The sequence below is a fragment of the Charadrius vociferus genome, unplaced genomic scaffold (genome assembly GCF_000708025.1).
Source record: "Charadrius vociferus isolate BGI_N301 unplaced genomic scaffold, ASM70802v2 scaffold146, whole genome shotgun sequence".
In the NCBI taxonomy this organism is placed as follows: Eukaryota; Metazoa; Chordata; class Aves; order Charadriiformes; family Charadriidae; genus Charadrius; species Charadrius vociferus.
The window spans coordinates 446,532-463,533 of record NW_009649050.1 but is presented as its reverse complement, the minus strand read 5'-3'; the positions used below and the strand labels follow the sequence as shown (position 1 = coordinate 463,533).

General features: G+C 36.4%; 1 protein-coding gene across 1 annotated transcript in view; it reads right to left on the bottom strand.

The window, feature by feature from the left end:
- The window catches only part of RIT2 (Ras-like without CAAX 2), a gene marked incomplete at its 3' end in the record, with an annotated part of 93,051 nt that overhangs the window by 34,571 nt on the left and 41,478 nt on the right, over nt 1–17,002 (bottom strand). Inside the window, exon 2 of the mRNA XM_009887987.1 lies at nt 5,829–5,885. Coding sequence (XP_009886289.1) covers nt 5,829–5,885 — 57 coding nt within the window. The remainder of the gene's footprint in view (nt 1–5,828; nt 5,886–17,002) is intronic.

Below are 17,002 nucleotides of genomic sequence, written 5' to 3'. Positions count from 1 at the left end.
TCCTGTTGTCCACCAGGACTCCCAGGTCCCTTTCCACAGAGCTGTTCTCCAGGAGGTCAGCCCCAAACCTGTACTGATGCATGGGGTTATTCCTCCCCAGGTGCACTGCCCTACACTTGCCCTTGTTGAATTTCATAAGGTTCCTCTCTGCCCAACGCTCCAGCCTGTCCAGGTCATGCTGTATGGCGGCACAGCCTTTCGGCATGTCAGCCACTCCTCCCAGTTTTGCGTCATCAGCAAACTTGCTGTTGGTATGCTCTATCCCTTCATCCAGGTCATTGATGAATATATTGAACAGGACTGGACCCAGTACTGACCCCTGAGGGACACCACTTGTTACTGACCTCCAACTAGACTCTGCACCACTAACCACAACCCTCTGAGCTCTATCTGTCAGCCAGTTCTCAATCCACCTCACTGTCCATTCATCTAACCCACACTTCCTAAGCTTGCCTGTGAGGATGATGTGGGAGACAGTGTTGAAAGCCTTGCTGAAGTCAAGGTAGACAACATCCACTGCCCTGCCCTCATCCACCCACCCAGTCACTTCATCACAGAAGGCTATCAGATTAGTCAGAGATGATGTAAATCCTGCATCATGTCACAGTAGCAGCAGCTTTCTGTGATCAAGATCCCCTGCAATATTTCAAAAATGTCAGTGGATAACAGAAAAAAAGTTGTAAGTACAAAGCACCGTTATATTCAAATTGTATATTTCTACTATATTGCTAGAGATATGAGTCACTGTAGAAAGAGAAAACATTAATGCATTAGCAACATGATGTCGAACCACAGTGAAAAAGAATGATATGGAAAATCCATGTTCCTAGGGACTGTCACATAAAAGGGGATAACAATGCCTCTGCATTTTTAAAGCTACGTGATTATTACTGCACAATGTTTAGGACAAATTCCTAACTGTGGGTTTGGAGGGAAGCAGAAGTAGGAAGGGGAAGCACATTTGGCAGCACATTAAAATGAAAGGACTCCTGTATTCTCTGGTCAGTAACAGTAAGCAATTTTCGCTGTAGCTTCATGTTGGACTAGACAAAAGAGAAACATATTCTCATCTTTTGACTCCTTTTAAAGCTCACTGTCTTATCAATTTACAGATGAAGTACAAAATAGAAATAAAATAAGGAGTAAAGAAGTCTTCTGAAAATCTTCAAAAGTGAATTGCCCATGGCTATGCTTCTATGGAGCAAGAAATAAGTCAGGACACAAAACGTGGTCATTATACCAAGAGAACTGAACGTCAGAACATTTCTTAGGTTTGAAATTATTTGGGCTTTTATGAAATAAAACATGAAACCAGTTGGCAGCCATGTATTCTTAAGTCAAAGCAAGAAGTATTGTTGATTCCTTGTTTCGGGTTTTTTGTGTGTTCCTAACTGATCATAAGATGGTTTTGTGGATCCTTTGTACGGACTGCATGCAGCTTGGTTCTGCTTTTCAACTAGAATATCAACCAGATTGTGTCAGTCCTATGCTCGTGTGCATTTGGAAAGGTTTATTGTCCTCTGTCTTTTTTTACCTCGATGCAAATATATTTCACAGGAACGTACAGAAATGAAAATCAGCAGAAATTAGTATTCCACTCCCACGTCAATGCTTAAGGAGGACAATGAAAAGTTAAACGGGTGGTTATAAAGACTTAGTAGTTCCAGTATGCATTGAAGTCTTTCCAGTAAAATGAAAAGTGATAGACTTCTGGGATTTCAAAGACAATGGTGCTATTTACAAAGACCCCCTCCATTTCACAACCCTTTGCCCATCCATATCTATTAGAACATGTCTTAGAAAAATTCCTATCAAATGCAAGGAGGTACACCATCAATTGTCATCATTACCTTCTTAAATCGTGGCTAAATTTGCACGGTTAACTATCATGGTTACTGCTGCCACAATCTCACACCACAGAAAACATAGAGAACGGAGTAGCTAGAGCAAGAACATTAGGAAAAATATGGAGGTATTTATTAGATTATTGTGTCCATTTAAAGCAAAGGAAACAATAGACCTTATCTTAAAGCTTAACAGGAACACAGTAGACTCAGCAGTTTGGTTAATGCTGGAAATCCATGGATTACGATTCAAACATATCATAGAACATTTTTCGTTATTTCCAGAGAATATCATCCTCTCAGTGAACACCTACAGAAATTGTTTCCCCTTTAAATGTCCGAAGATAAATAAAACCACAGGTAGGCAGAATATGTTATTTTCAAAGAAGTATACTTAAATCTGAGGTCAGCGTGCCCGGAAAAGTTCAGGACAGCTCATGAGTCCCATAAACAGGATACAAATTGCTGAGGAATGAAAGTGGCCTAAAATGTATGACACAAAAGAAAGGATACTTATTGAGATGCAGAGAGATCAGTGACCCAAACATAGGAAGGATATGGACCTATTGGAGCGAGTACAGAGAAGGCCACAAAGATGATTTGAAAAATGAACTGAAGCACCTCTCTTATGAGGACAGGCTGAGAGAGTTGGGGTTGTTCAGACTGGAGAAAAGAAGGCTCTGGGAGACCTTATTGCAGTCTTCCAGTACCTAAAAGGGGCGTCCGGGAAAGATAGGGAAGGACTCTTTATCAAGGAGTGTAGCAATAAGAGGAGGGGTAAATGGTTTTATACTGAAACGGCATAGATTTAGATTAGATGTTAGGAATACGTTCTTTACACTGAGGGTTGTGAGACAGTGGCCCACGTTGCCCAGGGAGGTTGTGGCTGCCCCATCCCTGGAGGTGTTCAAGCCCAGGCTGGATGGGGCTTTGAGGAACCCAGTGTAGTGGAAGGTGCCCCTGGCCATAACAGGGCGGTTGGAACTAGATGGTCTTCAAGATCCCTTCCAACCAAAACCATTCTAAGATTCTATGATACTACTATCTCAGAAATAGCTAAAAAGCTACATTCAGTTTTCTACTTTGCCGCTTTGCCAGTGTGCAGGTACATTTCATACGTAGCCTATTTTTTTCTTTCCTCATTGTCTGCTGCTGGGTTACTGTGAGAAACAAAACTCTGGCTAGATAGATCACTGTTCTGCCCCAGCATAACTTCCCCCTGACATAAAACATGTTTGTACCTCACTCGTTGCAACCTTCAAGGAATAACCTTCCTTCTGGCAACTCCTGGTATCAGCACAGCATTGACCCTGGATAAACTCATACTGGATCACCTTTCTTTCTGATAGCCCAGAACATTCTCTAAAACTGTAATATTTTATTAGACTGGTGGAAAATCATTAAAATTATACCTACCAGCGGATGTGCAAAAAAATCTTAGATGAATTCTTTGATTTGAAACCAGGGTCACAAAAGTAGGAATAACAATCTCAACAGAATAAACTTTTTCAGTGTATTGAGATTTTTTTACAGGTCACATAACAAATGATTCCTTCTATTTGATTTTTGGTTTCATGTCCAATTTAGAGGGGTCTTACCACATATTCACCCAAGAGGAAACATACATACTTAGCCCAGAATTATACTCTTCTACAAGTTTTATAGCATGAATAGAAAATAAGCCTTTCTCAGTTTGTCCTCAGCACGTTCTGAGAGACAGAAGTGCTGAACAGGTAAAACTCAGAGTCGTACTTCCAGTTCTGCCTCTAGCCAAGTGTGTGAGTCTGAATTCGATATTTCATTTTTCTGTTCTCTATCTCCCTCTCTCTTCTCTTACTTAGAGTGTTGGTTTTATGAAGTAGAATCTGTCTGTTACTCAAGGAGACCTGCATCTAGATTAGGTCCTCTAGGCTTTTATGTACTTATAATTCATCACAAGCTTTCCTTCTCTTTATGATTATCTATTATTCATATTGTGGCAGCGTCTAGAGACCAATAAGTTAAGATTATGACAAGATACAATATATGGATAAATACAGATGACAGGTGGATAGCTAATAATAAATATGGGTGTATATGCATAACTTAATGGTGTCAGTAACTACTAATGCTCCTTTTTTCCAATTAGATCTAATGATTATTTTTTTCCTGAGTACTACAAATGAATTTGTAGCAATTCCATAGCAGTTTTACATTCTTTAGAGTTGTCATATGTCATCTTTATTTTGTAATATTTTTAATGGTTATAAAATTACTAATGGCATGAAGAGTTTATATATGGGAGGGGGTTTTATCATTAAAATAACACAATTTACCAGGAGTTAATAGTCAGGAAAAGTGAATTACTATATAAATAACAAATCAAAAGAAATAATATAATTAGCTGTTCTACTTAGCAATGATGTAACTTTATAGATGTTAAACCTGAGTTTGAAATTTTTGAAAATTTAAAGATAAAATTTGAAAAGATAACAAAAAATTGTTTTGGTTGAGGGTGCTGGGAAAACCTTTTATTTTTTTTTCTCCCCAAAGCAATCTTTTTAACTAATAATATCATTAGTGCCTCCCACTTATGAGGTCCAGATTCTGCCATCTTCTTCTAGGTATAACTGAATATTACACATGTATAGTCCCTATAAATGAAAGTATAAGTGAAAATAAGTAATAAAGCAACACTTAAATGAATAAACATTCAGTTGGGCTGATTTCTACCTCAATGTGACATACATCTTTTACTGCACTCATTCATGTTCATAATTATAATACTGCCCAAAAGATGCTCAACAGCAAGAAAGAAGGTCTGGAGGTCATCTGGCTCAAACTCCTACTCTTGCAGGGCTACCTAGAATGGGCTGCCCAGGACTACATCTATACAGTTTTGAATATCTCCAAGAATGGAGACTCCACAACCTCTCTGGGCAAGTCTGCCAGTACTCTCCTGTTCTGGGGAGCACAGAACTGGACACGGTACTCCAGGTAGGGCCTCAACAGTACTGAGTAGAGGGGAAGGATCACCTCCATCAACTTCCTGTCAACACTGCTCCTGATGCAGCTCAGGAAACCATGAGCATTCTTTGCTGCACGGGCACATTGATGGCTCATGTTTAACTTGATGTCCACCAGGTGCCCAGCAGGAGACATCTTGCTGGGTGCCTGGTGGACATCAAGTGGATATATCAATAGATGATACCCAATACAACAACAAGAATTCAGGATTGTTCAAGGCATTAAATTACGTGGGTTTATACCCTGTAAATATCTTCCAAATTTGTACCTGACTTAAGGGAAAAACTTTTGAAATGTTTTGATGAGACACAATTTTTGCCACAATTTTAACTGGTTTAGAAACAGAAACTCCATTCAGTCAACCAGAATTCATCCCAGATCTCTTCCAGCTCACTATCCCATTGTACCCCAGCCATATAGTCGTGCAACGGTCAGCATTTAAAGATGGTGCCTTATGTATTGCAGACATATGAATATTTATGATTCCTTAAGTTTATAATGCAGGTGAACCTGGTGGAGTTAGCAGAGTATGTGACCTCAAAGCACAACTGATTAAATTCAGTAGGCAATTGATTTTTCTAGAGAAGGTCAACTAAGAGTTTAAAAGTGGCAAACAGTACCAAAATAACAAAACTTTTAAAAATGCATTCCAAACTGGAATTTTTACATTACCTTAGTGTTTTGAAAGATTGCTTTCTTGTAAAATTTTTAGTTTCTGTGTTTATAATTACATAGCCATTAATAGAGCACAAAGCCACAAATCTGTTGTTGAAAGATTTTGTGTAAAGTATTTCAGGAAAAAAACCCACTATGGTATGACCATGACACAATTTAATTGTGATCACAAAATTAAGGTTTAATCTGAAGTTGACAAATCTTGCTTCTCTCTAAGTGTTATTTAGGAGCAGCTTCTCATTGCATGGCAATCTCGAATAAGCAGAGATTGAAAGGGATGAAGAGAGAATAATCTCTACTCACCTATAGTTGGATCGTGATAGTCAGGGAACCGATGGCTTATGAACTGCATTGTCATTGCTGCAGAGGAGAAAAGAATGATATTACTGTCTTTAAATGACAACAAGGAAAAGTACATGTAGCGAATTCACTCATCCACGTATCAGCTTAGAAAGTGAATCAAAAGTCGTTTATGTCTACAGCTGCAAGAATGCATTGGTATTACAGTGATAAAGAAGAAATGATAAATGGAAAAAATATGAATTAAACTTCTTTATTTGTCTTAATTTCTTCCTTTTAAAAATGTATTTTATCTATTGCTGTATTAAAATGTTACATCTTTTTAACATTTGGTAAATACTGTTAACCTAATATTGTCCACAGACAAAAATTACCATGAAGAAAAGATAAAATATAATTTATAAGGCTGATTCATAAAAGTTTTCATGATGTTACAAAATGTCACTAACTACAGTACAGTTGCATTTAAGGAATACCTAACTCATTACACTTGATGCAATAGACAAAAGTTTTTATTAACCACCTAGAGCTTGGTCGCTTCTGAACACATTGTTTTATGGCTGATTATTAGCTGCTTTCAGAAATTTTAGGAAAGTTACATTAGTCATCAGTAAAATTGCTTTGCATCACTTGGAAGAGGTGGGGCTCTGGAAGTGAAATTCCAACTTAAATAGAAAGCCAGAAACATTCATATCCTGTCCAACCATAAGTTTCCAACATGCCGTCTAAAGTTCACAGACTTCAAATAACCATGAAAGTAGGTTTGGGTATCTGATGCTCACAGTAATAGTATCAGTTGTCATCATCAACATGAGACATGAGTTGTTATCATCAACATGAGAAGTTATGTTATCTTTGGTGTCTTTCCTCAGGAGTTTGAATCTCAGCTCATTTGAAAAGCAAAGGAATCTACCTAGCACTGAGAGCAGTGAAGACAAGACCTTCGAAAGTGAAACAGGTGAATTCCAATTGAACAGAAGGGGGAAAAAATAAGACCTAAAATATGTTTTAAAAATATTGCTTTATTTTTAAGCCAATTTCATTATTTTAACTTTTTTTTTTTTTTTTTTTAATGCCTGCATTAAAATTCCACTATCATTGCTATGTGGCCATTTGTTAAAAAAAAAAGTACCCCAACTGAATGATAACAATCAGTCACAACACGCTAAACCAAACATGAGATTCTGGCTTGAACATCTCAGTTACCTTTAAAATCAGATGTTATGAACAAGAAATGTGACATTTTAAAAATTCTGCATATAAATACACCCATTTTTAAAGCATCGTTGTTTTAGTTTAATGTTTGCCCTTCTTATATTTTCAAGAATCAGGGGGTTGAGGAGAGAGTTTTACAAAATGATACAGATGAGGAGCATTAAACATTTATTACCATGTTAATAAATTATTGCATCTTTAGTGTAGACAAATATAAACATTTAGAAGCAGCATTATAAATTCATAGTAACTCAGAGAGGGTAACTGTGTTAAAAAAGCTCGTTCAGTCTATACATGTTATTGGGGAATAAATCTATGTGCAGTGACACTCGTCATCTATATTATCTGTTGTTAGATGCATTACTTTTAAGTATTGTGTATGTTTGGACACTTTCATTTCCAGGACAACTGTGGGGTTTTTTTAATCACAGCAGATTTTTACGCTCCTCCATATGATAACTCTTAGTGGTTTATGAGGAATAAATTGATGCCTAATGTGATCTGCGTAGTTTTCTCTGAGAAGCAGAGGCAGCTACCAGAGATGCTGTTCATATGGTTTATGCCTACGCATTTTGAGCTTTCTGAGGGCCTGTAACACAAATGAATTCAATTTGTTTTGCTACCTGCTGCTTTTTCTTGCCAAGCTTTTATTTTTTTTTTAAAGCAAACTACTCTGTATCTGATCTTATTCTGTTTGCTTTTGGAGCTATGCCTGCATCACAAAATGCGTTGCTACAACTGAAATGGAAATTCTTAGAGGACACCCGGAACTCATGGTAAACATTTTTCCTCTCTCCTGACACATCTCCAAATCAATATATCATTTATATCCTTATTCAATCCACTGGATGTAAGAGGACTGAAATAATTTGGAAGCATCCTACTGATTTTCCACTGTAAGGAGCAAAATGTTAACCACTGGGAAGTGTAAAATTTATATCTCCCAGACCACTCTGTGTGTGTGAATATGCATCATCAAAACCTTCACAGGAACATAGGCTGCACACAGTGTTTTAGAGACAGATCAGAAGAGGAACTTATGTCTTGTAATGTCAAGTGCAACTATACTGACTTGTGTATGCCTGATCCTAGTCTCAGTCCAGACCTCTACGTGAGCCAATTTGGCTATATGCAAAATGAATTGGGAGAGGTATAGAATTTGAGAAAGGTGTTCAGAGAAGCACTCTACATAATGAAATAAAACCATCTCATAGTTAGCTGGCGAGGGAAATAATGAATAAAGCCTTCCTTTTCATACATTTAGTCCCACAACTGCTTCCATGACAGCCCTTTGTCAAGGGCTTCTCCTAACACCAGGTTGAGGAACCTCTTTGGCCTCCTTAGCACTTGTCACCTGTTGCATGGACATGAGCACCTTCTCCCAGAAACAGGTTACATGGGTTTGGTTTTTCAGACCGAAGGAATTGAGGTACACTGTCTAATCTTTTTAATCACTGAATTACAATGTAAAATAAGGAAACTGGGGTATAAGAGATGGGATTTGCAATCTATCATACTCTGTGTGTTATTTGAAATAAGAATTAGCATTTTCTGTTAAACCCTACTCAATATTAGTGCCTCAAGCATTTGTGGAGCAGGCATAACAGGCCACTTCCCGTAAGGGAAAGGAACAACTAGCTTTTGGCTTCAAATAACAAACCTCCATGAGGATGGAGAACCAAGGAAACCTCAGGTCTGATGTACAACAACAGTTGAGTCCAGATTTACCGGATATTCCACGGTCTTGGCTGCTGGATATGCAAAAATTAGTTCTGAATGATGGTCAGGGGTTGGTGGAATGACTCCCAGAGAATAAGAATGCTCAACCACTGCTGGTGTGAAACAAAACAACTCATCTGGAGCCTCAGGAATTAGACCTGCTTATAACAAACTTTGTCTGGGCTCCCCAGTAGGACAGCTGGAATTCACCAGCTTCTTCACTAATACTAACATCAGCTCCAAAGTAATTTTGCAGAGTGAATTAATTTTGAAAACTAATACAAGTATGGTATAAGTATTCCATGCCACTTTATGAAAATACTCTTCCTGGTTCCTCTTATTTTCCTTATCCATTATCCTTTTTTTCCTTCTAAATTAGCACTTACACCTGACAAAACCAAGCCATTATCAGATATTTTTGTGGACATTTTCCTTTGGAAATCCAAATAACACTGCTACAAATTTTTGCAGATGGATAAATTAGGGACCTTTAATTCTAATTTATGTCACACACAAAGCAGTGTATCAAAATGTGGCTGTAAAGCAGGATATTAAAACAGAATAAATGCATAAAACTGATATTTTAATAAACATGTATACACGTAAAAGCAGACTCAGCTAAAAAATGGTTAAAAAAAACCCAAACCAAAACAAAAACATTTTAATCCATATCAGATATTGTGAAACATTTTGAATTGCAAGTTGCCTGAAAATTTTTCATGAATATTTTATAACACTGTGAAGATCATTCCACTTAAATGGGATATGTACATCGCATGGCAACTATGATAAGTAAAAGGATCATTGTTTCAGATGAATAGTATCTTCTTTATATCCATCTGTGGCTAAGCAAGTGCAGATTGCCTCAGCTGAATAAATGTAAGCCTGATATGCATGAGCATGTAACCTTAAAGTTCTCTTGTGTTTTCAAAATAAAAAAGGAATTCAGATCCTCCATTTAATTTGTAGTTGTTTCCAATTATGCTTATCCAATGTTCATTAACTATATGGAAAGGTATATGTGATACCTATGCTGGCACTGAAATATGTATGTTTTCTATGAATAATAAACTTAATCCTGTCTGCTACTTTCAGTATAATTCCTGCTCTCTTCCTAATGATATTTTATTTATCTCACAGTAGGAAATGTCATGCTTAGAAAAAGGCCGAGGTTATATTATTCATTCTAAAGCATGCTTTTGATCAGTGCAGCAATATTAAATTTCATGTAAAGAAGGTATCAACTTTTTAAAATATCTATGTTTGTGTGGGTCCACAGGCCAACAGAAAAAATAATTCAATACCCATGCAGTTGTGAAAGCAGGTAGAGCAGAATCCCACTGTCCTTCTAATTTTTCTAAATTTGACTTGTACCTACAACTTTGAAAGTAGTCCTATACCTATTTTTCAAGGCTGGAGAGTACGTTGTGAGCTTACACAATCTTCTTTATGGTAATAGCATCCCCGATCCTCATCTTCCTATGCCTCTTTATTCACCCAAGAGCTTCCAGATATTCATGCTCTCCTGGGTGCTGTATATGATCATATATTAATCTGTTTCCAAAAGAATCTTTACCCTCATCACAAAATCCTACATTTTAAACAGTCTAACAAAATGATCACAGTAGTTGCAACTCAGAGATCTGTGGTTCCATATGGTTGATTCACTTTAGATCCACTATTCCAGCAGATGTTTAACTCGTGTTTTTATAAACATTGAGGTTTCAAAGATACCAGCATAGAAGGTGGACTTAAAAATAATAAAATGTGGTAGAGGTGGCATAGAAGATATAGAGCCTGAAAGCAGAACAGATAGAACGATAGAACCATAGAATTGTTTAGATTGGAAAAGACCTTTAAGATCATCGAGTCCAACTGTCAACTTAGTGCTGCCAAGTCCACCACTAAACCATGTCCCTCAGCACCACATCTACCTGTCTTTTAAATACCTCCAGGCATGGAGATTCAACCACTTCCCTGGGCAGCCTGTTCAGATGATCATATTAACAAAGTGTGCACCATAGGAAGAGACTGTTGCAGGAAAAAAAAAAAAGTAATAAATACAGTAAAATATTAAGAGACATGCTTGCCTCTATCAATCTATAAAATTAAACAACTTTCTAAAAACATGGTCAGGGCATGTTGAACGTACTTGATTTTATTCTTTTGATAAGGTGTTTGCATATAACTAAATATGTAAAAAAGTTACAGTATCAAAGTTAGACTATTTCAGCAACTAGACAAGCATTTTATTACTACTATTTTACCTCTGAAATACTGGTTAGTTTGAACAGTTCTGGTCTTTCTGATGGTTTCAAACCCACAAGACCCCGGGTATCATATTTTAAAATGTATAATCTTTTCAAATGCTCATGCCTGAAAATCAGAACGTTGACTTGTGTTTCATTGACTTGGAAAAATGACAAACATCCTTATAACTAACTCTTGGAGCTCATTCTGAATTTTTAGATTGACTTGTCAAGTAAAAAGTCATTTGCAATCATTCTTCCATCCATTGAATCTTATCAAATAGACTTTGTAATAACAATGCGCAAACCTATGTATGATGAACAGCAAGAGGTGAAGACAGTAGCTTTTCCAAAATCTTATCTGCTCTCTGAATTACATTAACACTCACAGCAACTTTGACACCAATAATGCTAGAATATTTTAGGAAAAAAAAGAAAAAGAAAAAGTTAGAAAGATTCTAAATACAGGCTGAGGAAGATTTCATGTATGTTCAGTCTCTGCAAGTTTAATAAATCAGGGTGAAAAACAACCAAGAAAAATAACAGCTGTAAAAGCTAAAGGGAAAATTTGCTGGGAAAAAAATGGAAGATGCTAACTATGAAAAAATTTAGACTACAAATTAGAAAATATTTCTGGCCACTAGATGAGAGATTTTCTGAAACAGAGTTCAAACATGCATGGAAGAGACAAGAAACCCTTTTGATTTTAGGATGCTTCCTAAGTGAAAGGATTGCCTTCAATCAGTGACTCAGAAGGATCTTTTGGAGAATTTTTCACTGTATTCTCAATTTCAAGTGGGTAAAATGTTAATTTACTGTATGATATTTTGATATAGATAACATCTATAATCAGGCCTCAGCTAATGTCAGTGGTGGAAATAAATACTCGGTTTGCTAAAATACTATGTGCTTTTTTTGATCTCAAGCATTTTATAAGAAGCCTCTTACTTTCCAGGGAGAAGTTTCCATATGGAAAACATTGCTTTGTAATAACTGGGGTAACTTAAATGACCCTATGGTTATGATATACTTGTGTAAGAAAAAACAAACAAACAAACAAAAAAACCCAACAAGAATCTGAGAGACCTTTGTATACAATTCATAAAGTTAAAGCTAGCCCATCTGCAGCTTTTGCTGTTTTGAACAAAATGTGTTGCACATCTGAGGTACTGCACTGTTATCTTTTTTCCTATTCCTTACTAAGACATCTTATGATATAGCAGACATTTTTATCAAACAACAGCTTTTCAGTTCACAAAGGACTATGTGATTTGAGTATACAGAATATTTCCTCTGTTTTATTTGTATTTATTGTATCTACTATACTTGTTGTATTTAGATCACAATATGTTTTAGAATAAACAACTGACAGCAGTAGTCACCTGAACCAAAACACAAGGAATCAGAATGATGAAATAATGTTGTCACGTTCAAGTGCTTCACATCAGCACAAACCAAAATCGCCACACAACAGTTACTATGTGAAAGGTGAGAGAGGTTGTTTGTTGTCAGTGGAGAAAAGATCATCACTGAAATCAATGGGATTACCCATTTCCCATCTTTGAGGCATCTCTTGTGTTAGATCTGAGCATTGAACATCCATAGTGGCTGAAGTTTATGTCTAGCAGAAGGTATGTGTCGAGTATATAAGGAGTATCTATATTGGTCAAAAAGATGAATGAGAAGAAGAGTAACATCTAATGCAGAGTTTTATGAAATTTTAAGAGTATGGGGAAGGTAAATAGAGATACCAGGCAATATTATCTAATATCATCTACTGTGTAAAATATTTTTGCACAGTAAGTATAGCTAACTGTATGATTGTCCCATGATGTCATAAATGGCGAAGTGTATTGCTGGATTAAAAACTTGGATTTTTTTTAAAACTGAATCTAATAAACTCAAAGATCTCACCCCACGATAAACACTTCGTACTGCTGGAGGATGTGAAGACTTTCAAGCAGAAGTTTTAATATCTTTTATTTTGTTCGTATATTATTCCCAAAACAACCACTACCGGCAAGATTCACTGATAGGGTAAGAGCCTTAAGGCACCTTTGTTCTGACTCAGTACAGCCATTTTTACATTGTTATACCCTGCAAGAAATAGGATAAGAGCATTAGCACACCATTTCAAGAAGGAATGCTGCAAAGTCTGTGAGCTGCAATTATTAATTTTTTAGGTATTACGATGTATTATTTATTGAGTGTTGGTTGTGAAATGAAGGCAAGCTAAATTTTATTTCTCTGTGTTAAATTCATTCGGGTGCACTAGAAAAATACAGAAGCTTGCTGTACAACTATCTATTGCATACGCTAGGCTGCCTATACAACATTGCTTTTTATGCTTTTTTTTGCTAAGGTCATATGTGTTTTGTTGACCTACTGAAGCTGAATTCCACAGCAAAGAGTGGTAAGCAACAGAAGGGCAGTCTTGAAACCCGTAAGTCTTTGAAATTTAATCTGCCTTATTAGAATGAAAACCAAACACACAAAACCTCAGAACATGTAATTTTTAAACAGAGAAAACTCAAGTTACTAGGACAGCCAGAAGAGAAACTGGGAACTTCTCCTTGTTCATTGAATTGTTACAGATGGATCTTTCTGTTAACTTGTGTTGACTTGATCCTGGTTAAAGACCGAGTTGCAGAAAGCACTGCCCAGGCTTCTGTGGTCCCCTGAAAAATTATTTCCATTTCCTCCCAGGCCTGTCCATCGCCTGTTTGCTCCTGTCAGTTCTGACTCTCATTGTCTGGCATCCCATTTGGTCCCTGGGAATCCACACTTTCTTGCCAGGAAAGTCATGGTCTTTCTCTCCCTCCAGAGGGCCCCAGATAGATCCCTTGTCTCCTTGTTAACAAAGCTTAATGCACAAAACTACTAGGGAAACATGTTAAAATAAGTCTCAAGAGGAAAATGAACCAAAATAAATAATAAAACAACAACAACAACAACAACAACAAAAAAACATTTCTAGGGATTGAAATAGGAGAGCTAGTTTTGTTGTTTGGACTGCAGAACAAAAGAAAGTCTTGTTCACATAGCTTTGTACACTTTATCATTATAAAGTAGGAGCAGACTGTAGCCAAAATGTGTTGCAGTTGGTGGTGACAGAGCAAAGTAGAAAACAATTTTCTTTGGAGAATATTCACAGTTTTATAATTCCTCCTCTTGCATCAGAAGGAAGCAAAGGCTAGGGGTTGGAACCAAATGATCTTTAAGGTCCCTTCCAACATAACCTATTCTATGACTTAATTCAGAAATTTATACATTGTGGCAATATCTGTGTCCAGCATAAAAGCAAATAATTAGGAAGCAGATGAGGAGAATCACTCAGAAACAAAAGACAGAGAAAATAAATCTTAGTTTTGTTTTGGGACCCACCTTGAATGAATAAATAGAAATCACTAATGTATGTCCCTAGAGTGTGTCTCTAGCTGCTCTTTCTCAGAAGCATTAGATGTGAGGACATGGGTTCTCACTATTTCTCTTCAAAGTGTGATCAGTGGAACAAAGACATATTCTGTCCAGGTACTGTAACCAGGTACAGGTTACAGCTTTCCAGCAGGTACTGAAGGAAAGAAAGAGAAATTGTACAAAATTTTATCTGGGACTTGAGAAACTTTCAGGAAACTTTCAGCAAAAGTGCTGTCACTGCAGAAAAGTTCCATGTTTTCTGTTTCTGTGCATTCTAGTGAAAAATGGTTGTACTAAAACCATCAGACTAACATTGATAGCTACATCCAGACTGTTCCTGGTGCTATATAGGAAAGCAGAATGCACTGCATTGTAAAATTCATGTTAAAAAATCTGAAAAGTGTTTAAGGAAACAGAGAAGCAAATGAGAGTTGTATATATTCCCCATGTAAGAGACATCATCATAATGTGATACAAATTAACAATAATGACAAGGTAGATTGCTACCACTTACGCACCATTTCCTCCGTAGTATATCCCTGACCCCTACCAGAAAGGTCTCCCACAAAAGTACTGAACATTCCCTACCCTGCTTAGCTTGTGCGACTTGACAAGATGCATTAATAAACAGAAATTACTTCTGGTAAATGCTGCTATTAGCACATTTTCACACTGGGTTTCTTCCATCAAGTTAAAATTGGTGAGAAATCTTAATGTGTCTTCTACCGTACTTCAGCTAGAAAATCCAACAGTAACTTAAGCCTTCCATTAGTGAGCAATCCAAAATGTAATGACATAAAAAGGTTTTAAACCAGACCCCAGTATAATGTGATTTTTAGAACAGAATGCATTGAATAAAGCTAGAAAGACTCAATTTTCACATCTTATTGCAGAGAACAATAGAACCGATCTTGAAACATTGCAGATAGACACACTTCAATTAAAGTCAATGGATAAATCCCCTAATTTTACAAAGGAGGTACAGTAAACAAGAAAAATATAGGGTAGTTCTTTATACAAGTGGGCCCTGTCTTGCAGCTACCAGTCTCAAGCATGATTATCTCACTGTGAAAAAGACTTTCAAGGAAGGATAAAGTCATTTCATTCCATGGAAAGAAACCCCTCAGCAACCACATTTATTTCTCTCCCTTTTTTGTAACTGCTGACATGTTTCCATGTAATGATAACTTGAGATGCTCTGACTTGGTTTACTGCTGTTTCAGGTAGTGGTAAATTGACATTGTTTGCAGGTTTCCTAACATAAACTAGTGGTTAGCTCCTGTGATACCTTCCGTGTGAAATTATACCCCATACATCAAGCAGCAATGAATTGTCAGCGACAGCAGCTGTATTTTCTTGCGAGTGGGAGAATAGTTGCTGTTCTGCAATGTGGTACCAACTTTTCTGTACTTCAAACCTCTGGTCTGGGAAATTGATGACACATCAAAGAGGAAGATACAACTCTTCCATTTAACCCCTCACAGAAGTATCATTCAGGGTTAAAACACAGCCCAGCATTTTATTTTTTTTTCTTTTCTTTTGTTCTAAGGTTTCTCAATATATCAGTTAAAGTCTTGTAGAAGATAACACCCGCATTCACAGATATTTTTGGCACCCAATTCCCTTTAACTTAACATGGTTTAAGTGTTTATCTGTCCTTGCTGATCTGAACAATAACCTGTGTCTCTCTCGAATTCAGATCTGTTTTTAAAGGTGTTGATGATTAGAATGATGAACTTGTTTCCTGTTGCTGAATAAACTTTCATTGAAATGAAAATACTTTATGGAGAGAAAACTGACTTGGATGACATTCAGGAGTGAAAACTAAACCAAATAATGGTAAATTTACTGCTTTAGATTGATGGCATCATAATTAATCAAAGTGCAAGACTGATTTATTCATTTTAATGTTAAATATTTTATAGCATATTACGATATTTATACTTCTACTATAAATTATGTGATTTATAGATAATTTGTCATCACTTTCATGATCTTTTCCGAATGTCAGTTTACTAGGGTAGCTTAATAGGTTGGCTTTCTTTTTCAATGCAAAAGGCAAACAAAATTTTTTCTTTTGCTCAGAAATTCTCTGATCCATTCTTTTAACATCCAACACAATTTTTCCAGTTATAACAATGTTATTCAAGTAATATTTAAAGGAAATAGACTAAGAAAGAAGCAAACATTTCTGAAGATAGATCTAAAGTCAGAAAACTGACACCAGGACATTGCTAAAATCTCAATAAAAATTTGAATTAATCAAATACATTTGATTATTCCCAGGATGATGTCATCAGCAATTTATTTCCTACTCATATGCTTAAATTTATATTTATCTCAGGGGAGTTATTTATCTCAGTGGAGATAAATATCACATAATTTGCAGTATATGAGTTTAAAAGTGTTCTTCACTACAGACATGACTTTGAACTGAACATATTTTCCTTGTCAGATCTCAGAGATGTTTCTCTCACAGCTAATTAGGCAACGCTTCACAATGAAGTAAAATCTGACACATTATCACTTATACCAACATGAGTTCTTAATGTCTTTTCTACGGTATTAGAAGAAATT